The sequence below is a fragment of the Dermacentor variabilis genome, chromosome 3, assembly GCF_050947875.1.
Source record: "Dermacentor variabilis isolate Ectoservices chromosome 3, ASM5094787v1, whole genome shotgun sequence".
NCBI lineage: Eukaryota > Metazoa > Arthropoda > Arachnida > Ixodida > Ixodidae > Dermacentor > Dermacentor variabilis.
This window is the reverse complement of record NC_134570.1, coordinates 188,125,396-188,153,226: the sequence shown is the minus strand read 5'-3', so window position 1 is coordinate 188,153,226 and position 27,831 is coordinate 188,125,396. Positions and strand designations below refer to the sequence as shown.

General features: G+C 45.5%; 2 protein-coding genes across 4 annotated transcripts in view; one reads left to right on the top strand and one right to left on the bottom strand.

Annotated features, from left to right (window-relative positions):
• The window catches only part of gry (trafficking protein particle complex subunit 11 gry), a 171,317-nt gene extending 160,792 nt beyond the window's left edge, over window positions 1-10,525 (bottom strand). The window contains exons 1-2 of one of the 2 annotated variants that reach the window (XR_012826873.1): window positions 9,894-10,525; window positions 4,870-5,039 (exon numbers count right to left, since the gene is read on the bottom strand). Coding sequence is in view for 1 of the 2 variants with exons in the window: in XM_075686742.1 (XP_075542857.1) it covers window positions 4,870-5,039; window positions 9,894-10,100 (377 nt within the window). In the remaining variant the exon portion in view is untranslated. The remainder of the gene's footprint in view (window positions 1-4,869; window positions 5,040-9,893) is intronic. The other variant, XM_075686742.1, reaches the window with a different exon arrangement.
• A 100-nt stretch (window positions 10,526-10,625) lies between these two features.
• The window catches only part of pkaap (A-kinase anchoring protein pkaap), an 84,791-nt gene continuing 67,585 nt past the window's right edge, over window positions 10,626-27,831 (top strand). For both annotated transcript variants that reach the window (XM_075686744.1, XM_075686743.1), the window contains exons 1-3: window positions 10,626-10,873; window positions 14,872-15,033; window positions 17,758-18,723. In XM_075686744.1, coding sequence (XP_075542859.1) covers window positions 10,849-10,873; window positions 14,872-15,033; window positions 17,758-18,723 — 1,153 coding nt within the window. In that variant the 5' untranslated portion in view covers window positions 10,626-10,848. The remainder of the gene's footprint in view (window positions 10,874-14,871; window positions 15,034-17,757; window positions 18,724-27,831) is intronic.

Genomic DNA, 27,831 nt, shown 5'->3' with positions numbered 1-27,831 from the left:
TCAACAACCTCAACACTTTGCTTTCTGTTTTTTCACTGTACATATGAATACGTGCTAGATGGTTGTCGCATCACATGACGCTGGTAACGTCAAAGCACTGCACACCAAATCCACATCAGTGACCGACACTTCTCACAAGTGACGCATCTGATGAAAATGGCAACTGGCTAAAGCTATACAAAAAACACCTGGCTATGGTGGGCTCCCACAATGAGCGAGGAGAAGGAGAATAAGCCAGTGAATATAGAAGAGTGAGGGAACTCAAAGTGAGGTGAGGGAAGGAAGGTTAGTGTTCAGCTGTGACAGGTAGGGAACAGGTAGAGGTACTGCTGTTGGTTCAAGAAGTAGGGGTCACCCAAATGGAAAAGGGTCTACACATGTAAGCAGGTGTTATCAATATTGCTACGAAACAGTATTTATGATGATGAAGAGGCGAGCAGTGTGAAGACGACGACGACGATGATTAGAGGCTAGCGCGGGCTGTTGCCTCTTGGTCAAGTGCGGCGTAGTTCCTTGTAAATATACTTGTACGTATATAGCTTTTCGTCCGCACCTTCCTACGTAACATATCTGGTGGAGGTGGACGTTCCCTGTACCTCATCACGGAGCTTCGCAGTGGACGGTATATTGAGCCTTCTTTCATGGCTCCCGGCGACGACAACTTGACTCAGCCACCTCCAACACCTGCTGCCACTTAGACGACCTACATCACTCTCCCCACTCCCCATGATCCTGGCGTATTCTCGGGCAAAGATGGGGAAGACGTCGAGGACTGGATCAGCCTGTACGAACACACCAGCCGCAATAACCAGTGGGACCCTACGATCATGCTCGCCAACGTAGTCTTTTACCTCGGTGGCACACCTCAAGTTTGGTTTCAGACGCACGAAGATGAGCTCACCAGTTGGGATTTGCTTAAGCAAAAGCTCAGAGACTTGTTCGGCAACCCCTGCGGTCATCAACTTGCCGCACAGAAGGCGTTATCCGGCCGTGTGCAGACGTCAACAGAGCCCTACGTCACGTACATTCAGGACGTCTTGGCTCTGTGCTGCAAAGTTGACGCACACATGACTGAGTTGGACAAGGTTTCCCACATCCTCAAAGGCACTGCCGATGAAGCCTGTGACGTATGAAATTGCTCCTGTGAGTTCAACCTCGTCCTCTACTCTGGCATCTAGTAATGTCATGCATGTCAGTAGGCTCAAGGCCTACTACACTGCTTCTGAGTCCGGCCTTTAGTTGCTCCGGGACGGCGCTTTTGCCACCGGAGGTAGTGCTATGGGACAGTATTTGTCATGAAGATACGAGCAGTGTGAAAACGATGACAACGATTAGAGGCTAGCGCGGGCTGTTGCCCCTTGGCCAAGTGCGGCGTATTTCCTTGTAAATATACTTGTATATAGCTTTTCGTCTGCGTCTTCCTACGTAACAATATGGTGGGCCCAGTTTTCTCAGAAAGCAGGAACTACTAAGAACAACTACTATGGGGACACTTAAAAGTTAAGCAATAAAAAATAAGTACATTTGAGCTTTGTTGATAAGTCTGAGAAAAAAAAATTGAGAAAAAATGTGCTAATTGAGAAAACACACGATACGAGGCCACTGAAAGATTTGCCGACTCAACTGCAATTATCGCGTACGCAATGCAAAACATTGCGCTAATCACTGCAGCACAATACATGCACGGAGCTGGTGGAGCCAGATACAAGCATTGTCGTTTTTGTGGCTTTGGCAAGCTTACGTTAGCATGTCTCGAATTCAGCCTCGTGGCCCACTTGGCTCAAATCGTTGTGACACGAGAAGGCAGTGCTGCGCATCGACCTGGTGGGGCTCAAACAACCGGAGGCACACATTGTCATTTTTCTGTCCCGTAGTTTATAAGACTCCAACAAAAAACCTAAATGAAATCGAACTCTTGGACAACGCTGGAATACAATGCCGCCAGAACGAAACATGACGCTCACTTCGCACCACATGCAGTAGGGAACGGCACCGCATTTGGGTTATCACCTATTAAAAGCGTGCAGTACGCTTCCAATGGCACTACGCTCAACATATTGTGAAACAGATAGGTGAAGATGCTCATAGCGGAAGGGTTGGCAGCAAGAGCTGTGAATGTGACGTGTGATGACCCAGGAGGAGATTTGCTTGTACCAGAATAGGAAACCAAATGCGCCCTGGTGTTTTCACATGAGATAGGCGGTGAGTATTGCGGGGAAGCTGCTGCAGCAGGCAGCGAGTGTTTTCAATCGCATGCGCCTCGGGCCTTTTCTTTTCTTTTCTCTAGCGGCCTGAAAACATATCATACTATCGCAGTCTGCCAATGTACTAAATGTTGGTCCCAAAAGATTTTGTTTTCTAGGAACGTATAAACTGGTAACATTCTTCGTTCTTTGTGCGGTTTATAACTTGTTGTCGAGCTTCTTTGTCAAGCTCCAAGTTTCTGCCCCATATGTTACCCCCGGTAGAATGCACTGATTGTACACCTTTCTTTTCAACGATAGTGGTAGGCTTCCAGTCAGGATCTGAAAATGTCCACCATATGCCCTACAACCCATTTTTATTCTTCCGGAAATTTTCATCTCATGATCAGGGTAATGTGTGAGTAAATGACCCAAGTAAATGTACTTCACAGACTCTAGAGCCTGACTGACGACACTGAATTCTTGTTCCCTTGCCAGGCTATAGAGCATTATCTTTAGCTTCTGCATATTGATCTTCAACCCCACTTTTACACTTTCTCTGTTAAGGTCCTCAATCATTTGTTGTAACTCGTCCCCAGCGTTGCTGAACAGGACAATGTCATCTGCAAACCGAAGGTTGTTGAGATATTCGCCCTCGATCCTCACTCCTAAGCCTTCTCAGTTTAATAGCTTGAATACTTCTTCCAAGCATGCAGTGAATAGCATTGGAGAGATTGTTTCTCCATGCCTGACCCCTTTCGTTATAGGTATCTTTCTAGTTCTGGAAAATTAAGGTAGCAGCGGAATGCCTGTAGATATTTTCGAAGATATTTACGTAAGCTGCCTGTACTTCTTGATTACGTAATGCCTCTATGAATGCTGGTATCTCTACTGAATCAAATGCCTTTTCGTAATCTATAAGAGCCATATAGAGAGGCTGATTCTATTCTGTGGATTTTTCTATTACCTGATTAATGACATGGATGTGATCCAATGTAGAGTACCCCTTCCTAAAGCCACCCTATTCTCTTGGTTAACTGAAGTCCAGTGTTGCCCTTATTCTACTGGAAATTATCTGGGTGAATATTTTATACAATACTGAAAGTAAGCTAATGGGCCTATAATTTTTCAATTTTTTAGTCTCCCTTTTTTGTGGATTAGTATAACACTGGCATTCTTCCAGTTCTCTGGAACCCTTGGAACTCTTGAGACATTTCGTATAATGAGCTGTAAGCTTTTCAAGCATACTATCTCCTCCATCTTTGATTAAACCAACTGTTACAAAAAATGTTAGGCGTAACGTTAAGCGACAGGAAGAGAGTAGTATGGGTACCCAATATTGAAATTGTCATTAAGAGAAAAAAGTGGAGCTGCGTAGGTATGTATAGGTTAGATAACCGGTGGACCATCAGGGTTACAGAATGGGTGCCAAGAGAAGGGAAGCACAGTCAAGGACCGCAGAAGACTAGGTGGGGCGATGAAATTAGGAAATGCGCGGGCGCCAGTTGGAATCGGTTGGCGCAGGATAGGGGTATATGGAGATTGCAGGGAGAGGCCTTTGTCCTGCAGTGGACCTCAAATAGGCTGATAATGATGACAAACGGGTAAAACGTAAGCATGGCTGTATTAGGTCTTTTTTTGTGTGTGTGTTCTCAATCACGAACGTTGATGCCAGGAAATCATACATAATGGGATTGTATCAACAAAGTTCTACTGTAATAAAAAATCAGGTGAAAGAAGAATTGTATCAAGACGAGTTCAGTTAAGAGTATAAGCATGAATACACATCTAGTTGAAAGCAGCAGGAGACTGACCAAAAGCTTAAGTTGGCCCCAGCAACATTCCTTTTTCGATCACTGTACACCGTTTCACTACGGAAGTATTCACTGCAGGAATGACTCAATATACCAATTGCTTTTATTCCTTCAAAGAAACATATATGCAAATAAACAGCCAGAAATATCACTGAATATCTTCGTTTCAGAAAAGGGCTTCAAAAATATATGTTGAAAAAAATAATAAACAGGTTTTTAACCCGAGTACCATGATAGCTTTATTATAATGTTTCAAAACTCTAAGGTTAGCTGATAAAGGTGTATTCTTTGCACTAAGGTAGAGCGGTACTATCCCTTTGATGAAGGTCTGTATAACTTATGGCCGGGGAAGCTGAATCTGTGCTTGTAGCTTTTTGTATGGACGAACCCGGCATGTCTTAGGGTTGAAGTGGTACAATTTTTAATGACCAGCTCAGCTCGTCCTTGGTAGGGAAGGGGTTAATCACATGCAACTAAGATACTTTTTCATCAAGTTCTGGACACTAACGACGTGCCAAATTACTGCAGTCCTTGCCAGGCAGCCCACAACACATTCTGCATGGGCCTACAAGTTGCACAGAACAAGCGAGCCATGGATGCTGCAAGTTGGTTGCTACTTCCTCAACCACACTCTCTGTACTGTTCTGTCATTACCATAAGAAGTCACAAACAGGATCTAGCCTTGTTGGCTTCGCTGCTACTTGACTCCATAAGTAAAAATGCAGAGCCGCATTCATAAAGAATGCATCTCCAGAAATATAATTTCAGCACGTAGAATGAATACATGAAGTGAACTGTGTAACAAGAAAAGGCACTGCTTCCCCACCTATGCAGGGGCAAGTGAGCAGGGAACAAGAGGATTGCATGCAAACCTGAGACTGCGTATCTTGGTTGAGCAGTCATTGCGTTTGTCGGCCCAGCTGGGGTCGTCCCAGTCCATGTCGAAGAAGAGGATGGCCACTGCAGGGACTTGGGCAAGGTGCTTGTGCAGCCAGTTGCTCTTGAGCAGACCCCTCTCCTCATACCACTCGTACGATGGGTGCTGCACCCCGTCAACAAAACATGGTCAGGGCACAGCGCCACCACGGTGGCCACAAGCTCCAAAACGAGAGATACTGGGGTTCTGTTTCCAGTACTCAAGCTGCAGGTTACAGCCTCATTTGCAATGCTGAGACAGGAATCATTGAAAGGTGCCTGTGAGAACGCTAAAGGAAAACAAAAAAGTCACAGGCATGTACGGCACAGTCACTGCACAGTTACAGCACAGCATAAGCTGGAGGGGCAAGCTGTGGCTTGTGCTGCTCTCTGTACAGCGGCCTGCTGAGTCCAAAACTGCTTGGTTGCAGCCACGTGCGTAATTCTACAATTTGCTCCTTCAACAGCTGTTCAGGTATCGACGCTGCGCAGCGCAATCTGCGTAGCGTCACATTGCACACTGACCTCACATTGCATAACTCCTCTCATGCTGCGACACCTGTATAGGGCATGCTTCCACAGCAACTAGCAAGCACTGGCCTGGTGCAGCAGTGGAGTAGCTGACTCATGCACAGAGGGCCCGAGTTCAATCCCGGTGAGAACTGGATATATTTTTTCTCATTCCTGGCGATAGCTGTGACCTGCACCGACAGTGGCGGACAACATTGCCAACCGAAACGAGTATTGGATTGAACCCCACAACAGCCCCAACACTGAAAAAAAAAAAAAAAATGTGTCTCCTAGGAGCATCACCAAATATGCTGCACTGATGGGACACGATAGCTGCCGGAAAAGGGCACATGTGACACGCACCAAATGAAACTCGGCCTTGCATCTTCAACATACAATCCTGCAGACAACCAGTTCAATGGAACTCTTTGCTTCTGTTCATACACTATGTAGCATCACCTATTAATAAACCGTATTCAACCTCCCAATCATCTCACTATGAACAAGGCTCCCACATGGAAGTGGAGACGCATGTCTTCCTTTTATGTGGCCAGCATCACCATTTTACTTCCCGGCAGCAGCACCAAAAGGGCAGCTTCTTGTCTCCAAAGCCGTTCACATCTAACATCATGTACGAGCGCTGCCTTTAGCACACATGCACCCATTCAATTGTCAGCTTTTCATTATGACCGGGCACTCAACAAGATACTACTGCATAATGAAGAGCTCTGTGTGCCTACGCATGTTTTTTTTTTTCTTTCTCGTAGTAACATTGCTTGCTTTTTTGGCGATGATACTTGAAACAGTAGTGTTGGGCTTAACATGGTTTGCATTTTGCACATTTTGTTTCTCTCTGTGCTTTTATGCGAGTCTAATTTCTGCCTAATCCAAGTCACACTGTAAGCTGTCAAATTCATACTACAATTTCTTCATTCTATTCTCATTCTAGAGTAATATTATGATGTGTGCTCTTTCTGTTCTTTCAACAGTGAACTCACTGCTTTGTAGAATGTGCCTTTTCCTTATGCACACACTTTATGTATACAAATTAGCATGGTGTAATATCTTTTTATTTTGTTTATCGCGCACCGTAAAAGTAATATTTACGCAGGTGAATGTCTTGTAGTGCTGTTCCTAATCTGCTTACTCTGTATATATGGTCCTTGGTGCAGACCTGAACTTCACTACAGGATCCTAGTTTGTCCTTTGATTTATGTACTCACTCCTGCCTTGGCTGCCAAAGGGTAGTCAGAAATATGAAAAAAAAGAACAAATATAAAATAAATACACAAACCCAGTGGTGTTTGCAGGTATACGCTGTGAATAAATAAGTACTGGCATAATTAGCTATTTGCTAATTGACTGCTGTGGTTTAATGGCTCGAAGCAACACAGGAACTTTGACAGAAGCTGTTGCAGAGCGTTCCCTGTTAATTCTGACTACCTGGAGTTTTGATGTGTAGCCAAGGCTCGACAGACATGCTTTCTATTTAGGATTCTGACGATATCAGAATGCAGCTGCCATAGCCGGGAATCGAACCCGTGACCTTGTCCACAGTACCAGAATGCCGTAGCCACTGGCCTACTGTGACGGGCAATGTTAATTCACAAGCAAGACAAGAGATATCTTCTGTGAGATGGTACAAATGCTGCGGGTTCCCACGTTTTATTCCCGTCACACTGGCTGCTTTTGATCGGGATCGAATTCCTCTATCGCTATTGCTTCCCTTCCACAGTTTGCGCAAATAAGCCAGTAATGGTCGAGAAATTATATCCTGATCCCCCTCGGAAGTGCCCAGTGTGGCATTGGCATTACCTGCTCATTTGTAGCCCAGCTTTGTCAGCAGCTTGTGAATGCCTACAAATTAGGCTATAGACTTTCCTAATGGAAGCACCCTAGACCTCACCATAATGACTTCTGGACTGTCGCAATGCCGCATTCCCGCATAACAATTCGTACTCCCATGTAACAGTCCAGAGTGAAGATACTTTCTTCTCTTGATCGAAAGGTCTACAAGGCTGACTAGTGGCCATCTGCATAACCCAGCTTAGCAAAAGTTTGCAAGGCATTTTAGTTCAACAATGCAGGAAATTATTGGCCAGCTGATCACCAGCCAAGCAAAACTGATGATTGGGGTAGAAAACAACTGCTCTAAATATAACAAAGGGTGTAGAATAAAAATTTCACTTGGCACGTAGCAATATCGCCATGCAACTCATGCAAACTGATGGAACATAAAGTGACAAGAGATTAACGAGTGTGAGTGTTTTTAATTGAAACAATGTTTTTGCACTGAAATATACAAGGCACGAAGGCTCACTCATGCTACCTGCTCATGATTAGTATTGTGAATTCTGTAGAACACATTTCTGTGTCCAATAGCCTAGCATCATTTGGGGCCAGCATGTGCTAGAGCCTGCCTAACAAAGAATATGTCACAGCGAAACCTTCACCGCAGGTATATTACCACTTTTCAGGTGAAGATTTGACAAGTGAATAATTCTTCAGCAGTTGCTCCTCTTTGTACTACCTGCTGTGGTGGCTCAGCAGTTATGGCATTCTGCTGCCAAGTCATTCTAAGCCATCCCTTAATCTGGCTTTGTGTATATGTAACACGATAAAGTTACTCCTACCACCGGTCCTATGTAACTATAACTAGAGTGAAAATGTGGAATAACAACATTTGTAAATTTATGTGCAAAGTAAATATACTCAGTGGAGAGGCTTCCGTCTGTCACTTAGCATGGGCCCCTATAACTTAAAACTATTCCAATATGTTTTTATTCCAATCTCCTGACGTCAAACTTGCGTAAACGCCGACGCAAGCATCGGGCAGTCTCCCACAGGGTGGTCTGAACCGACCAATCAAACGCTCTCCTCATTCAAAGGAGCTTACTTTTGTTTGCTTGAAAAACAAATAACATTGCCTACACTGAGCGGCTTGTTTTATCTAATTGGCTGACAAGAGGCAAAGAGCACACTCAAGTGGAGAGGGATTCAGTGGGGCCAAGCCACTGCACTGAAAATCAATAACTAGATGAAGAAGGTGGTGACGCATCTGCAATTGGTCCGCTTTCCTTTACTTAGCTTGCGGTGGCTGGTCAAAAATTACGACGGCATGCAACGCAAGCTTAAGAATTACACTAAAACAGATCCTCAGCAAAGAAGAGTTGCCAGAACGAGGTCGTAAATGTGCCGAAAGTACTCGAAAACGTCACACGGCTATGCAAAAAGTTTGATAATACGCAAATAGACCCATGCTCACAGGCAGGCGCGAGTAGCCAGTGCATGAGCGATCGGCGGCCGCCATCTTTTATTCCTTTCGGAACGGGGCAGCCTGCGGCTATTCAGAAGAAAATTCAGTTTTGCTCAGCATATCAATGCGTCTTTAACGCACACACGTCACTTTGACACGGTGAGTCCTTGCGGTTTTGTGACGTTGCTTGAAAGGCAGGTGAAGTGGGTGCAGCCCGAAAACTTCTGACCAATAGTCGTGGGCTAACGGCGAAAAGGCGTCGAATCAGAAATAAATGTTTTCCTTTTGTTCAGTCACATCATGCATAATCAGTGTATGTACGCCATATCAGATGGGGAGCTATCGCGGTTTTCATGACGCCGCATGACAGAGGTGAAGGGGGGGTGGTCCAAAAAAGTTTTTGACCAATTGCGGAAGGCTGATTGCAGAACTGGAATAGAAAAGTTTGGAATAGTTTTACATTATAGCACCCATAGACTATGTGACAATCAGCAAGAAACTGCATTCGTGTTGTCCTTCTCATTTCATATCTTTCCCTGTGTTTTGTATGCCTGCTTTTCCGTACCATGGATTTTCGCAGCGTTGCCCGAGTAATGTATATATAGCATTGGTTTCGGCCAAGGTGGAAGATGCCACTTCCAATAGTTATGTTCCTCTGGGACATAAAGCTCCATCCCTTAATCTGGCTTTGGGTAAATGTAACACAATAAAGTTACTCCTACCACGGTCCTATGTAACTTAAGCTAAACTCGAGTGAAATTGTGGAATAACAACACATGTCATTTACAAGTGTAGATTTTCAGCGCATCTGTAATACAGTTGGGGCTAAATGCTCACTAACCGCGATAAAAATTTGCGTATGTGTAAATGCACATAACATTTGCAAGCATGCGCCGGACTCTGCAGGCAAAGTACTACACGTATGGAGAGCACAGCTCATTAGTTACAAACACCTTTTCTTTCTTTTTCCTTCCACGAGCCTCTCACTTATGGGTATGGCGTAGCATGTGAAATACGACAGTAGTCACCAACGCCTCAGCGTTCATGCAAGGAATAATGAAGGCTTATCCGCAGGTGGCATGACCCGCATGAGCAGAGCTGTGTAGTGCGCCGCACACCCCCGACGCGTACCAACAGGCATCGAACACACTCGCAACGCAGTGGCACGTACAAGTCGCTGAACCGAAGCTCCATGAGCATGTGTCCACAGCATACCTTGGGTTTGGGTTTCGGAAATACATGTTTGTCAGGCAGCATCACGAAGTTCAGCGGCGACCGGTCTGGTCCGCGGTTGTTAGAAAAAGCATCCCAAATCGCGGCATGGATGTTGTTGGCCTGCGGTTCTAAACCGATGAAGGCGACGAATGCTTTGGGGCGAGTTTTGAGCTCTACAGGTACCTCGCCGATATCCAGGGGCTTCATGGTTCGATTTTGTCGCTGCTGCAGCGGCCGTGGTTACAGGCGATGGACGACGTCTTCAACTACAAAAGCTTCACAAACTACTGGGCCGCATCGGCAAGGCGCTAACTTGCTGCGCTTTCGGTAAGCCAAGAGCCGGCAGCTCCGGCAGCACGCCTCGTTAATGCACGACCGCGCACAACAAACGTGGGACACCACAACGGCAACGGGCAAACACCGTCGCCAGATGCTACAGGCTCTGCAGACACGCCTTCACACCTGTCGCGTAAACCACAAGTCCGGAACAGTCCCAAAGGCTGACTCTAAACTCGTCATACGGCGGCTATAACTCGTCACCTGGACTTCATCTCGAAGGGACCCCACACTCCGGCTCAACCGCGAAAACGCACACCCATCCCGTCACGAAACCACATTCAAAGCCAATTACAAAAAAAGAAGAAAATTTAGTAAACTCTCGTTCTCAGTTGTGCCGCTCAAGTCAGCTGACCACAATTAAAATGAAGAAAAAAACAAGCAAAACAAACGTTCTTTAACCTCGACACCCATTCCTTGTAGTGGTCATGGCCGCTGTCATCTGTATTTTCGGGCGTTCGAAGGAAGGCGTTACCGCGTCGTCGTCGCATCAGGTAATTTAGAGCGCGGGCGGCTGGATCCGTTAATTGAGTCAGGCTGCGGAATCGCCGAAGCGAACATGACACGACGACATCGTCCCTGACTGCGGCGTCGATCGGCCGAATGCCATTGGAACGCTATGCCACTCTTCAGAAGGAAGCCAGGTAGGAAGGCTGCCCCGAGACCTTCCCGAGCGGATTCGAAATTGTGAAACTTGTGTGATTGTGTCATGTATTTACCAGCTCGCGACCGTGGTAGTTCTTGCATATCGCACGCAAAGGAGGCCGGCGAGCCTTTCACCTTGTCAGTTATCATCCCCGTAATTTTCTCTTCCGTGAAACAATGTATAAACGGCCTCCCGTGCGATGTTTCAAAGTCACGACTTCGCCAACCGTCTCGTCACGAGCGACGAAGTTGTGTGGTTGCCGCTAATAGAAAGTCCCCGGGTTCTCGGATTTTTTCTCAAGATCTGTGTACCCGTTGAAGTAAAAGGAACGCGTAACTTGTCCTTTCCCAGCAGAAAATGTTTTGTGACTGGGTAGTCTCGGCTTGCTTGTTGGCGTGCGTGTTTCGAAGCATTTAATTTCTGCGTTCGCGTCCCATTCCGAAGCCCGACCGCTTAAATTACAACCCTGCGCAAGCGGGCACGCAGCAGATAGCCGCGACGTACAATGACAGTACTTTTGTTTTGACGGCTGAATGTTTGCATCGCGCGTCGCGTTGTGTGGCAGGTGTATACATTTCCTTCAAGCATCCGCCGCTAACCTTGTGACACACATCGCGATGTTGCGTGCTCGCCGCATGTTTTTCCTTCGAGGACGTTCACCGATCGGCATTGCCCGAATCTCTTGACATACCGTGCACTTGTCGGGCCGTCCTACTATATATGAATGGAGTGTCTCCGTCCATTAATGTGCTCTGATATGGATCCGCACTTATCGCCTTTAATTGCGGTACTCTCTGCTCTTGTCTTTCCGCGTCATCTCTAGAGCGCGCCGCTGTCAAGGCCTCAGGCACTTTGCTCGTACAAGAGCAGTGCGTGACATCACGAGTGCGTTTTATATTCGCGTTCCGAGTGTCGGATTCCTTTTGCTTGTCAGCTGCGCAGCACCAAAAACGGGAACTTAACGCCGGCCATTTTTAGTGGAGAACATATTTAGCCGTCTTCTGTTAACTGCGTGTCTTGGATGAAGTCATGAGAAGTAACTTGACATCTGACATGATTAACAAACAGCCGTTTGTAGAAGGTGGTAAAATCCCATTGAACAGAGAGGAGAAGCATGCACCGGCAGGGTAGTGCTTCCTGTTTGTTGTCCCATGCTTTTTTGCTAATTTGCAACACCTTACGTTACATGGTGTTTATGGCCTGTAGAAGGCCATGAAGTTTAGACAAGTGTGCAGATGCCAAGCCACATAACTTGATACGTCTGCAAGTATGACTAAAGTTCCACAATCGCAAGGCAGTGTGTGGCTCTTCGTGCAAGCTGCATTGGGACCTGTACGATACCAAAGTTGAGTTGTGTGAGCAGAGAGACAGGATGTACCTCTTGATCCCGCCTTTGAGTATGAAATTGACAAGCATCAACATTGTGTGTAGTGGTGTCTTGTCTTACACTGGTGTCACACGGTGCATTTCTGATTGGGATTGAAGAGTCACCATGTGACACCCACATAAAACTTCAAACAAGCTGAGTCTGACCTGGCAAAGCGAAGCGGAAAAGTATGCACCTGACACTGAATTAGCAAACTATTTTCCCAAGTGGTAGTTATCTTTCCATTAGAAGGAAAAAACACAAGAAATGCATTGTGTAATGAGAATGTGGACCTTTATTCACAATATAATTTATACACTTTAGCTGTTAGTAAGGACAGGAGCCAGCCAATTGTCACAGCACACATACTGTTAGCAAAGACAGCCACCCAATGACAGGCAGTTCTAATAATTGAATAGCTCTGGGCATTATGCTTTTAGTTCACACTGCTAGTGCTCCAATCTGTATATCTTGTGACTGAGCTATGGCCCTTATCTTGTAACGGTAATATAATCTGCTTGGAAACCTTTTCTCTCATTTGGTCAGCGGTGTTTAACTTGTAGAGATTACTAATCGTGAAGGCAGTGTCGAGTCATGCGTATTTGCATCTAATATCTTGCCACGTTTGATATGACCTCCAGTTTGCTTCTTGGAACTATAAGAAAAATCATTGGTTCCGAATTTGAACTCGGGAGCAGAGTTTCACACAGTTGAGCAGTGTAGATCACACTGATAATTACTCAAGTGCACATTGTTGACCCTGACAATCAGGTAAATTAGATTAGCTTGTCCACTGAACCACTTGCAGTTGTGGACAATTGGAACAGTTTGTTTTAGCCTTGTTTGACTAGTTGGTGACAAACAGACGCAACTGAATAGTTTTGAATCAAAGATGCAAGCCTTTGTTCGTGGATTTTTTTAACAGAGCACTTTGTTCTTTTCTGCGGGGAACAATGTGGCACCCATTGAAGCTCTAACCAAGCAAAAATGTTTACTTTTAATGTCCTGTTTCAGATTTTCCTTTAAGGCTCCATTTGTCCATGATATTAAAACAATGCGTATCTGTGTATAATAGCAGAACAAGGTTGGCACTAGGATGTGTTGCATCTTGCGCTGTTCTTGTTCAGTGCAGTCAGTGGCAAGAGTTCATTTCTGAATTCCCTTAAAAGGCAACATGATGCTCATATGAATCACTGACCTATTTAAATTCTTCCTCTTCTCGTATTTGCAAGCATATAGCATGAAGGCTGCACACAGATAACAAGAACATGCACGCTAGTTCATTTGTCTTCATTCCGTGTGTTTTTCACTTTTACAAGATGAATCCTTACCTGATAGCTCACCCAGAGGCCTCCTTCACTGCACCCCCTTCAGGCAACAGTTGTTTCTATTGATTTAAAATTAGTTTCCCCACATTTATTGCATTTTCATAATTCCTAGATGTATGCAGCTGCAGAAGGAATTAAGAATTTTCAGTTCTCCAGCGAGTGTTGTCAAGTTTACTGAATAAGGTTACCATGTGAGAACTCCCTATTAAAAATTTGTATGTGAGAACATCAACTGTTTTCATGTCTAGCATACTTGGAAAGCACCTATCCAGCCACTTTAAAAATATGCCTGACATAAAACATTTTGAAAGACAATGGAAGAGGTTAACTCGCTACATGATGACATATCCTCACTCTGAGAGCAATCACCCAGCCACCTACTGTCAAGCACAGGTCCAATTAGAAGTGTTTCAAGATGTCTGCAACACATTTCAAATGTCATTATTTTCATCAGTCCTTTGATGTATGCTATCTTGGTGTGCACAGTCCTGCATGAAGCACCTGAAGGGGATATATCCTTCTTCATTCTCCTTCTTACCTACACTTTCACCTCGTTCAGGTACTGTATTTCTGTGGCATCTACATTCTCACTGTAGAAGACAGTGGCTGCTTTACATTATATACCAATGACCCACACGTATGAGTGATTAAATCTTCTTTGTGTGGCTCATCTTCTAGGCTGCAGTGCACACCTGTTCGCATTCTTGCCATTTTGGCAATCAGGTTGACAGTCAAATTGTCGTAGCCAGTTAGCACACTGAGGCAAAGACAGAAAATCACACACAATGCAAGAAGTATCGAGCGGTGGTGCCGTCATCCCTCAAAACATAGCGCAAGATGGTGGCGCAATCTCTCGACCCTTCTTGTAACGTTCCCTGTCTGCCCTTGTTTTTAAAATTACACTAGCCATCCAAGTTGCTTTAGATTGCATTCTTGCACTAGACATGTAGGGTGCGATCTTGTATGCGTTCCAAAATAGAGCGGAGGTGGTCCGTTCCACTGAGCCGCACACGATTAGTCAATTTGAACCGTGACAAACGCCATGACGTCAATTGTGACCTGATATCTGCTGTCAATCATTCCTTGTCGTCTGCTATCAGATGAACGTAATGGAATGGACCACCTATTTCGTGACCTAAAGAATGGACCGCCTCCGTTCAATTTTGGAATGCGTACAAGATCGCACCCTTACAGTGCTCCACTAAATTGCCCAAACACGTGTTTTGTTCAACAAACTGTGCTGCAAATTTGCCAAGTGGTGGTGATGGCTGACCAGTGCTCCTGTTGTGCTCCTGAATACAGACAAACCACAAGACCCGGGTGAGCTCGGGGGTGAGGTGTCCGGTCGGCAGGTGTCGAGACATGGCTCCCAGGCCAGCCTCCATGCCCCCAACGGCGCTGTGCCTGCCGACGCGAGCGTGCTCGAGGATGCCGCACCCCCGCCACCGTCTCCCCTGCAGTCTGGTGAGTGGCAGACACTGCCTGTGCGCACCATCAGCCTTTCTTCAAGAGAGCTCACACCCCCGCTTTTGGAGGAAAACAATGCTATATTAATTCAACCAGACAACATTGCAGAAACAGACATGTTTCCTTTGCACTCACACCATGCAGTGAGGCCTGGTGATTTTTGCCAGGTGACATACTACATACTTCGGAGCAAGTCTGCAATTGTTACTTTGTGTGTGTGTTGTTATATTTACAAGGTGCGGCTTTGTATGGGAGCGGGCCATTTCAGTCCCAAGTTTTGTTACCGTTTGTAATCCTGATCATCCCTTTGCATGAAATGAGCAAACACGGTTGCTTTCATAATGCATTTATATTTGCCCAGGCATGTACACTACACAGCTGGTGACTGTGTAGTACTGCCATTGCTGTTGCCACAGCTCAGCTTTGGTTCGGAAACACACTGATGGATACGGTGGTCTTCCGTGCCATCCATGGTGTTGCCTGGGACTAGTTTCAGTTAATGCGAATGATTTTTTCGAGAAATTTAGCATTTGTTTGCTTTTTATTGTTTGCGTTTTGAAGTGTTGTAGGCTGGTCATCTCTCTGCAGCCTGGCTGTGTACTAAGCTCGTGCAAGACGGCCTTCAAGCTGTGTCACATGAAATGCTGGGTCTCGTAGCAACAACCTGGCTTCGTTATCATCGTAGGAGCCCGCCTCTTTTCACAGTAGAGCTATGTGTAGTATCAGTATTTAATTTAAGTATCAATTTATTTTATTTTAAGTGATTTTTTTATTTAGTTGACCTACAAGATTTGCAAAAGTCTCGCTTGGTTCAGCTAAAGGGAATTGATTGGCCTGGCAACAGCTATAGCAACCAAGGTGGCAACTACACACAATGCAGGATAATCGCACAATATACATCAGAATAGTGTAATCATAAACCACCTAGTATTACCTAAACCACCTAAATTACCTAGTACATACTAAGTAAAAAAATGAAAAAGCAAAGCACTTGGGACACTCTTTATATATTTTGACTGACATATTTTGTGACGTGTCGTCTTTACAGAGAGCACATAAAGCTGCAATGACCTTTCATATTCTACTTATCTGCTGGCATGAAGCATTCGTTAGTGACATATTCATTAACATACTATCCCCTCATGATTTTTTTTTCTATGAGAAAACTTGTGCAGCCTAAAAATATTTCATACATATTGTAGTGGCACAAAGTGTCACAGTATACCGCCACTGTTCACACTACTGCCACTTGTAGCTCTGACTACCTGGTGATTTGTTACAAGAAATTTAAGGGTGGGCTAGAAAAGAAAGAAAAATATATGTACGTAACATGGAAAGGTGGTTCCGTATCACACAATCACAGTGAACACTTAGAACTATGACATTTAAGCATAATGTATTCATGTATTACAAATGCAGGTACTGATACACGTCTTGTCATGACACAGGTACAAGATACCCAAAGATTGTCTAAGATACATGTATCTTCAATGCAGCCCAGCACTGGTCATAACTGGTTTGACCTAAGCTGCTTTTTTTTCCCCCTTTTTTTAAATTTTATTTTCTTTTTTCCTTTTTCGTTACGACTTGATGCGAAGACATCACAATTTTCTTTTTCATTTTTTAATGCCACCAATCATTTATTATTATTATTGAACTATTATCATATGTACTAATCAGTTTTTTTTTATACTCGGCAGCCCCATAACAGGCTTTTCTGCGTACATATGCATAAGGAGGGAAAGTAAGCTTTTAAAGCGGCCTGACGAGAACAGTTTTCTCTCTTATTAATTTTATATATATTTCTTACAGTTGTTCCTTATCACTTATAAAGGTACCAATTGTCCACCTTTACAATATTATAAGGATTAAATGTCTTAACTTCGCAAATTACGCTTTTCTGTGCAGATTCAAGGAATTGCACTTTTTGCATCAGATTTTTCTGGGGCACTCACCAGGGAATGCTTGTTCATTAATAATTAAAAGATGCTTTCCTTGGAAGCACTCCCGGTTGAGCTAATCTCATTCAGCTCAGTGCGATACTCCGTGCAAGAACTGTAGGTGGGAAGGACAGCACGAGCACTTATTTGCTGCCCTTCATGACCTTTTAAGCACTGATGGAGCATTCTGAAATGATGGTTTACAGTGGCCACTTGGGTGTTGTAAACCTTCCTACAAAGTCAAACCTTATTACCACAATACTTAAAGCGAGCCTAAATAGAAAAATAAGTTAAACTGTATTAGTAAATTATGCTTATCCAATACCAAGAGACCGACTCTTGCCATGAGAGGACACTTGGTAAGCTGGGAAAGATGCAGAAACAAAAAGAAAGACTAGTGACACCGTCGCCTTGAACTTCACGCTCACCGTGACATTATTGATATTGACAGTGCCTGATCAGGCTTAGTTAATTGTTTATTGGTAAAGACAGACAACATATTCTGAAGGAGCCAGGGGGAGAGTTTAGAGACTCACCACAACAACACAAACGTGAAAAAAAAATCATTTGAAATCTATGAACGTCACATAGATGTACTGATGCCAAGGTTGTGGCACAAAATTCAAAAGCTCAATATTTGGCTTTAATTTTGTCTTCTTGTACTTACCCTGCTACCACAAACTTAACCAAAAGGGAGTTTTTACAAGAGTACTTCATCAGTCTAATGTGATTTACTGTGTCTACTTGGTGTCCCTTTGAAACCGGTGTTCAAACTGTGCAGCGGAGGAAGAGTACGAGCCAAGCCTGTGCGTCCGGACCAAGTCTCGCCTCTCGAAAACCCTCGACGAGGTACTGCAGGACGCTGGGGCACTTGCCTACTTCATCCAGTTTGCCGAGGAGCAAGGAGCTCGACCTCTGGTCAAATTCTGGATGGAGGCCCAGAGCTTCCATGCCTCGTGCCTACTCCGCAGGTCCTCGGCGTCGTGCCGAGCCTCGGACAAGGACTCTCCGCTGCCCAACGGGACACCAGTGAACGGAGAGAAGATCGGAAGGGAACCAGACGGAGAGCAGCATTCGGCAGGCGACTGCCAGCCCGTGGGTCGCTGCGATGCGGACAAGTGCCTCAAAGCAACGGAATGCGGGATTCCTCGCTCGCAGGCTGTGGCCAGCCCTTTCGGTAATGGGCTCAATGAGGAGGTGGCTCGCTGCCCGAGTAACAAGCAGCAGACGTGTGAAAGTTCCCCGATGCCTGGACTCCCGTGCCTAGGTTCCCGAAAGAACCTGTGCAAAAGTTCGCATAGCCAGTGTCTTTCGTTGAGTCCGCGTTTGGGTGCAATGGCAGCACTGGTGCCGTGTGGAACGGACCCTTTGCAAGCGGCAAACTTCTTGCCTGAGGATTCGCCACAAGCCATCACAGGAGGGTCCGTTGTGCATCCGTCATCTGTGCATTGCACCTGCCTCCAGGAGCAGGACTGTGCACCGAGTGTTGCCACAAAGGGGGGGAGTGCGGCTGTTATGCCCTGTGGGTCAGTAGTGCAACCGGCAGGTGGTGAGGGGGGTGAAGCTGGTGGTCACAGGAGCAGTGCGGGTGGGACAAACTTGAGGACATTGTTCACATGCAACCTGAATGGTGCACCGCCAGTGGTACAGACGTCATCTTCGCAGGAAGGCAACAAAGTTGACATAACAGGGGAGACCCTTGACGGCCCGGACATCTCAACGAGGCCAATGACAGGACGGCGGGACAGTGAGTGTCACTCTTAAATCACTTCTTTTTCGCTGCTCAGTTCAGTAAATGTTCACGAAGCAAAAAGCTAGAAGTATTAGAAACAAGAACACTAAATTGGTACCTGAATCTTCATATAGGAGAAGGAAAAATTAGTGCTTCAGAACTACGGCAGCTTTCATGACCATCTAACCTGGATTAGCTTGTTTTCCTCCGGCACATTTGAATTTATGAAATCCCAGCACTTGCTCGAGGATTCAGGCGACTGCCTTTGTGTCAACCACAGAATGTGCTGCCAGCTCCCATTCCTTCAATTTTAGTGGGGTCTGCAGCTTTTTGTTGCACTGTAGTACTGGGGTGCTGAAGTGGAATTGTGGACTAGGAACACAAGTGTGCTAGTTGTCGAGACAGTAGCACCTGTGCAGATGTTTGTCAACAGCCACCTTAAAGTTCCTTAGTGGAGTGGGCTGATATCCAAGATATTCAGAGCTTTGACACCAGTTACTTTGCTATAGAACAAGTTCAACACTGAGGCATGTAGAATTGATATACGCAGGCACCAACTTCTGAGTGTTTTATTTTCACAAGAGTTTACCGTAAATATGTACTGCAATTGACAAAGCAAAAACACAAAAAGAGACACCCAAAAATGTTGGGGAAAATGGGATACTGCAGCAAGAAATCTGCAGCAAAATCTACGATCCCACTTGTACAATTTGCCAGTGCCATCATTCGCGATTGAGAACCCAATAAATTACCTGATAACTTAAACTTCTTTTTTGCCAGTTAATACGTTCCCAGAAAACACAATTTTTCGACGCCAATGTTCAGTGCATCGCCACACTGCGATCGTATGACGCATTTTCTCGCTGCTAGATCCCATGCGAACAAGGAAAGGCAAGAGACACACACGATCCTGAGCAGTAGGCACCCGCCACGGCATCTTCCCCGCATTGCAGTGCTCGACCACCCGTGTCGCAGGAACATGCTGGCATGCACCCAGTTTCCTGTTCTGGTACCATCAAACCTCCTCACAAGTTGTCACGTGTTGCATTCACAGCTATTGTCACCAGCACCCTTGCAATAAGCATCTACACCTATCTGTTTCAGAGCACACATAACATAGGGCTGTTAGAAGCATAGCGCACACTTTTGATAGGCGATAATCCAAATGCACCGCTGTTACCTGCTACAAGCAGCGCTAAGTCAACATCATATTTCGCTCCGGTGGCATTGTATCCCGTGTCTCATCATGGCCTGCCAGCTCAATTTCGTTTTGTTTTTCTGTCGCTGGCTTAACACACTATGATATAGGAACATGACAAAATGCACCTCAGGCCACTCAGATGCTTAACGAGTGGGCACGTCAAAACATCCCGCTAAAATGCCCTGCCTGAAGAAGCTGCTGACTAAGACCAAATTCAAAGAGTGCAAACAAAAGCTTGCCGAAGCCGTACAAATGACAATGCGTGTCTCCCAAGCTGCTTGGTGCCCGCAAGCATGGCATGCGACGCCACCTCTTGTGCTGCAACGATTCGTGCAATGCTACACATTACGTAGACTTTCATTAGGGTTGAGTCTGTCGAATCTTTTAGTGACCTCAGATTGTGCATTTTCCCAGTTAGTAAGGTGTGTTCTTTCTTGAATTTTTTCCCAAAACACATGAGTGAAGTTCTAGTGTATATGTGCTGTCTAGGTTGTCCAATTGTGGCCAACAGATGAGCAGGCCTGGTGCAGCCAGAAGTGATGTTCCTTGTGCTTTGCTTTAAAATTGCACTTTATTGGCCCAGGCAGATACTGTCATATGATGTACTCTTGAGTTGTTCAGCCTTGTCTAACTTCAGTATCTGTATGATGTATTAGTCCTCCTCCTCATTTTTCTTGACATGTTCTGAATTTGTTCTCCCTCTATGTTGAAATTTAGCTTATTCAAGGTATAGACAGGCGCAGGCCTTGATGCTTCTGTCCCCTCTTGCCGTAAGCACCCTTGCTCACCTGACATTTGCGTACATAAATACCACACTGTTTCGTTCAGTCATGCACTGCATCCACTTTCATGAGCATGCAGTGGCTAAGGTGTTTCGAGTGCTGCGTAGCTTGAGGTTCAATTTCCGGCTGTATTGGCTGCATTCTGATGGATGCGCCAAAAGAAATCAGTGGCAATTTTGTGGTAAATGTGAGAGAAATGTCTTGCTTTATGTTGCACCTCTTTGAGGTCCCACATTCATGATTTAAAACTGTGTTCACCATATTGCAAGGTGTTGTTCAGGAGGTCATTCGACCCACATCCTGTCTGTTCAAAGAGCGAAGTGCGACTGATGGTGGTCCGGAGCAGACCAAAATCAGTTGCACTCTATATGTGCACATGTATGCAGTCAAATCCGCTTATGACAGTATTCAAGTGCCACGAAAATTCCATTGTTATAACCGATAATTGTTATAACCGGGTTGCATTAAAAAATCAAAATAAGGGGATGGCAGAGCTGTTGTGAGAAAACTGTAATGGCAGGGAGGCCAGTGCCCCTCCCCACCACCTTCCTCCACCTGGCTGCTAATTGTATTGACTCATTTAACTCCTTCCTGGGCGCTCGGATCGCATGTAAGAAGCCGTGGCTGTCGGCATTAAAGAATGGTACTGATATAACAACTCCAAGGATGTGTCGCAGGTGGCAAGCGATATGCAAGCTCTGCCAAGGCATCGCTTTGGTGGCCCCAAAAGGGCCCTTTTAAAAAATGCAAGAAGGTGGCCACAGCAACCTGTCAGCTTGAGAAATCCAGAAGAAACGCTGAGGTGAGATGCTTGTGGTGATCTCGCCACATACTTCTCACTGGCTTGCACAAGAAAACCCTATGTCTGTCAACCTTGCATTCTTTACTTGAAGCTTGCCGACATCATTCTCCAAAGCATGCAGGTGCTCCACCTAGTGCAGCGGGAGGTTCTCTGTGAAAACGAAGCACCGGAGGAACTGAATCATCTGCCAGGCCTCATTTGAGGACAATGTTGAAGCAGCCTGCCCTACGTGATCACTGCCATCGTTGCCATTGCTGTCCGATGCAAGCATGTTCGCAATGATCGCCTCATCGTTAGAAGCACTTAGTTTCCAAATCTGTAGCTGTGCACTTTCTTTTCACTGGCAATGTCATGCATTGCTGTGATCAGCGGGCGGATCAGCCATCTTTCGTTTCGGTGGTGAGTCAAATGAGGCTGGGAAACCACGTGGCCGGGAACTATTTCAACGAAACCAACAAAGACGAACATGAGCGATTGAGCTGTTTGCAGAACTGTGCTGAATGAGGAGCTAGGGAGCAATCTGGGAGTAGTGCAGTTGGCACGGTCCATTCATGTTTCAGAGAGTGGCATGGCATAGAGCTATGGGCACGGCCCATTCGTGTTCGGAGGTGTGGAAGTGCGACGGGAGAGAGGCGTGTGGAGAAGGCTGAAAAATGAGCACGTGGCAGCTGTCAGGGCCCGTGTTCAGCAGCTCGAATTTCTCATTTTCTTTTCTTTTTTCAGGGATATTGCATTTCACTACTTTTCAGCACGGACATTCAGCAGCCAGACTTCATCGTTACAACTAATCATGCAGCATCGGGGCATTATAGTAAGCAGGTTATTTCACCATGGAAAACACAAAAGTTGATGGTGCAGCAGCTCCTCATTGTTATAACCAAAATATTGTTAAAACTGGAATCGTTATAAGTGGGTTTGACTGTATACACTGTCACATCTCGTTATAATGAAACGGGATGTGGTAAAATAACAGATACAGTGAACTCTCATTAGAGAAGACGAACTCAGTTAAGTCGAATTCTCACATATAACGAACAACATGGGAACGTTTGTTTGGTTTTCCATAGACTCAACGGAAAAAAAAAAATTCGCTTAAGACTTCATTCGCCTCAGACGTGCTCTTCGGCTGAGACAAACATTCGGAGTGACCGCCACAGCTACCAATCCTGTAGGCTAGAGTGCCTCGATGAACCGCGTCTGGGGGTGCGCGCGTTAAGGCAACCTAGTTAAGGCCTGCAGCACGCACTACCTGTGGACAGAGGCGAAAATAAGAGGAGGAGACAAAAAGAGACAATGACATTTCACATCGTGAATGCAGGTGACATGCAAGCGTGTGGGTGCTATAGCGCATATGGGGCTATCGGCCGTCGGTGCGTCTAGACTGTCGGCACCGCAGCAGGGCTCATGTGGCTGCACTATGCACAGCAGCCGCTGGAGTAGAATGCCCCATTGTAAGCATTCGCTTGCTAAGTAAATTAAGAAGCATGGTGTCAGTGCACACAGGCAAACATGACCACATCACACTGTATGACCGCATACCCTTGCTGTAAAAACACTTCCGTGAGGAATCGTGGCAGCAGCAGCGAGTGAAGTGACCTTTGTACTGTCTCTTGCTTCAACGCAAACTGAATGGCGAGAACACAGCGTACGCAAAGCTACGAGCCATCAGCCCACCTAGGCTATGCCCCTAAAGCAGATCGCGTTCATGATAAAGCCCATGCAACTGCACATAGCTTAAGTACAGCACCCCCTCCCTCCCCTTCCTGATACCATGCACGTGACAGAAGGTGGCACACTTCCCACTTTCCCACTTTCCTCCTTTGAATATGTCAGGTGGAGCCGCCATCATTGGCTCACTGTCACATGCCTTCACTTGCACACACAGCATATGGCGTGCGAGGACGATGTTATCACGATACGAACCCGGCACTTCCGTGTCGCACACGAAACCTGTAGCAACTGCCAGAGGTGGCCAATCCAGCGTGCCTCTGCCTACCTTCCTCCTCCATGACGTTTCACCTCGCTTCTCCTTCCCCACTTCACTCATTGTCACCTTGACTTCCCTCTAAGTTGCATTGCTTTGCCACACGCTCAGTGCGCTCCTTCGTACTTTCGCTAGCTCGGAGCCTGCACCGATGACTTGTGAGGCGGCAGATGCCTGCTTTAACTCCCTAGTGAATTTGTTCCAGCAGCACGAAGGCACAGGATTTTTTAGGGTCATTAGGTTAGATGACATTGTTTGTGGCTGCTCATCGATTTGCATAGAAGCGCCAAACATCCATCGCGGTCTGAATGAACCAAGCAAGAGTACCACTTGAAAACAGTTTTCTGTTAAGTTCAGCTAAATAACTGTTTTTTATGTCATTTCCCCCCCCCCCCCCCACTTTCAGCGTAAATCATTTGCCATATTGAAGTAAGATATTTTTACCTATCAGGTCATGTTGCCAATTATTCTTCTGATAAGACGAACAAATTTTTATGGTTCCTTTGAGTTCGTCTTAAAAGGAGTCAATATATAACCAAGCAATTCTGGTTCCCATTCAACTTCATTATAACGCAGTTTTACTGTGTACTTTACCTTGTGACCTACCTACCAGCTTCCCACACTTCACATACACATTTTTCAATTTGGCACTCCTAATGCTAATTTATTAAGAGCCTTGGCTGCACAATAAATAAGCAAGAGCCAAATTAATCTAGAGCATTCTGCTATGGCATCTCTCGCAGTCCCAGTGTTGCTTTGAGACATTAAAAAGGCAACAAAGAGAGAAATTATTTTAGCTTTAGTATTAGTTAATTGCCCTGTGACAATACCAAAAAAGCCACTCCTACCGGTAACAGGAAGCGTGGAAAGTTGCAAGAACAAAAGACGGGTGGCGTCCTCACCTTAGACTTTCTCCACCATCTTTCTGGTGATGTCATAGATTTGGATGGTATCTGCTCGTTCCTAGTTAACTTCTTGTTAGTAAATATGGATTATATTGTTTTTTAAAAGAGCCAAATACTGACCTAGGCAAGATTTAAAGCTTTTCCTCAGCCACAGAGGCCCAAAATACAAAAGAAAGATACTTTGAAATTTGTGACGTCACACTGATGTTCCGGCACTGGAGTTTCAGTGTGTAATTAAAGAAATTGAACTTTGGCCTTCATTTTTCTCTTCTGATAATCAACCTACTACATGAAATTATAGTACAGATTTATTATGTTATTACTTATTATATTATTATACAACACAGATATTATAGTACAGATTTGAAAGAAGACCTTATCCGTCTAACCTTAGGTAGTGTTTCTTTTCAGTGTCCCCATAAACCACCACCAGTCAATAAATTTCCAATTCCCCGCAGGGGTGTCTGCGTCAGCAGGCGTTTGGTGTGTTGCAACACCACGTACCCGAGCACACGAGGGTCAGACCCTCCCGCGTGTAGCCGTGCACGGCTTAGCCGTGTCTGGGGAAAGGGGGATCCTGAGGGTTGAGCCGATGCCTGGTGTTTGGACCTTTAAGGCCCCCCGGCCGAAGCAACACACCTCTTTGGCCTCTCCTTCACATAGACAGCACCCTCGGACCGACCCACCCGGGGAAAATTGGTAGTTGCCTTTTCCTATCCTCCTCTCTAATCTTCGTCTTTCTCTTGCTTTCCGTCTTTCCTGTCTTCTCTTGGCTTCTTTTTACTTCCACTTTTTCCAGGCAGCAAGGGTTAACCTTGTATTGGATAGCCAACCTTGGTTATCACAGATTTGGTTATAGTAGTGTCGTACAGCTGGCGCGCGCAGGCCGTCTTTTCACAGTCTTGAAGCGTCCCCTTGTTGGGCTCCATGGTGGGTGGCTGGTGGCGCTGCCGAATTTTCGCATATATCTATGGCAAGTTCTTTTCCATCACTTCCTGATCGCCCTCATAAACGAGGGTGCACTGAAGAAGTTTTCAAGTTTTTGGCTGAAACATTGACAATTTTCCAAAATTTATAACTTCGTGATAAGAAACAGCACGAAAAACTCTCTAATCTAGTATCTTTCGTGAGTCTTCCAGTGATGGTCACACCGCAGCACACAGTAAACACCACCCGCGGAGTTGTTTCTGATGCTGATCTCATAGAACTGACTGACGCTGAACTACTGGAGGGCTGGAGCGATCAAAATGTGATCAATGTCAAGAGAATAAAGATCAGGCGCGATGGCAAGGAGATTGAAACAAAGCACCTAATTCTAACTTTCGCATCAAGTATGCTACCTGAGACCATTGAGGCTGGGTACATAAAGATCCGAGTCAGACCGTACATCCCCAATCCTCTCCGATGCTTTAAGTGTCAAAGATTTGGCCACAGTTCACAGAACTGCCGAGGCTGCCAGACTTGCGCAAAATGTAGTGCCCAAGAACACCTATCTGACAATTGCTAAAATGCTCCACACTGCGTGAACTGTGATGGGGAACACGCCGCGTACTCACGGTCCTGTCCATCAGAATCAGAATCAGAATCAGAATCAAAAATCATGGAAAAAAGAAAAAGAAATAGTCACAATCAAAGTTAAGGAAAACATATCGTTTAAAGAGGCACGCAGGCGGGTAGCATACCTGCCAAAGAACAGCTTTGGCGAAGTGGTGCATCAGGGGGCAGCGCCACAACGGCCTCCGGCGGCTGTCCGACCCACAAGCAGTGAGTCGGCAGTTAGGCCATCTGCCCCCGCAGCGGTTGCAGCTAGCGCTGCTCCACCAACCTAGCAGAAGGGACCATGGACCCCGAAGGCGGGCGCAGCCGAGGCTACCCCAACCTCACCGACACCTTCCAGCGCTGGCAACAGCCAGCGCAGCCAAATCCCTCAGGGAGCCCCATCGACCTCTGGGCTGGTGGGCGCAGGTGTCTTGCCTTCCAAGGCAGGACTCTCTCGGAAAACTTCTCGCTCGTAAGAGCGCGTGTCTGGCGCCTCACAAGAGGCAATGGACACTACACCTATCCTCAAGGCGCGCCAAGCGCCTAAGGAGCGGCGAGGCTCCCACGAACGCTCCAGAAAAGACAAAACCCACGTTACAGGGCCTCGAAAGAGCTCTGTAATCTAATCTCTGTAATCTCTGTAATTACTACTTCTGTTTCTGTACACACAGCACCTATTTACTTGCAATATGGATACACAAATTATTCAATGGAACGTCAGAGGTCTTCTTAGAAACCTTGATGATGTACAAAAACTTATCCACCAACACAATTCAAAAGTGCTGTGTTTACAGGAAACACACTTAAAATCAAAACACACAAACTTTCTCCGACAGTATATAACATTTCGCAAAGATTGCGATGATGCAATTGCATCATGGGGTGGTGTTGCCATTGTTACCCATAAAAGCATTGCGTGTCAACTTTTACAGCTACAAACTCATCCCCATTTGCTCGCTTTACATACCCCCACATTACAAATTAACGAAACATGAATTTCAGGGCCTCGAAAGAGCTCTGTAATCTAACCTCTGAAATCTCTATATATAACACTTCTGTTTCTGTACACACAGTACCTATTTACTACCAACATAGATACACAGATAATTCAATGGAACGTCAGAGGTCTTCTTAGAAACCTTGATGATGTGCAGGAACTCATCCAGAAACACAATCCAAAAGTGCTGTGTTTACAGGAAACACACGAACTTTCTCCGACAGTATATAACTTTTCGCAAAGATTGCGATGATGCCGTCGCATCATCAGGCGGTGTTGCCATTGTCACTCATAGAAGTATAGCGTGTCAACCTTCACAGCTACAAACACCCCTTGAAGCAGTGGCGGTTCGAGTTGTCCTGCTAAACAAACTCATCACCATTTGCTCGCTTTACATACCCCTACATTACCAATTAACGAAACATGAATTTCAGTCCTTTATAGATGAATTGCCAGAACCTTATGTTTTTCTTGGTGATTTAAATGCACATAGCTGCCTGTGGGACGACTCTCGTATAGACACGCGAGGTCGTCCTGTTGAACAGTTCCTTTTTTCTTCTGGTGCGTGCCTTCTGAATAAGAAGGAACCCACATATTACTGTCTTGCAAACAGAAGCTTTTCTTCAATCGATCTCAGCTTAGTTTCCCCGTCTATACTGCCTGAACTCAAATGGGAAGTTACGAACAATCCTTATGGGAGCGACCACTTCCCTATACTGCTAAGAACATATCCCCTTCAGACGCGAATAAAATCTTTGCATTAAAGAAAATATACGAGCATCATTTCGTGCTCTTCACGCTTCAAATAACGAGTCTTGAAGAAACTACAACAAAAATTTTATTCTTTCATTGTATTTTGCGCTTTCCCCGTTCGGGGACAGGGCGCCTCAATACAGAAAAAATAATGCACAGC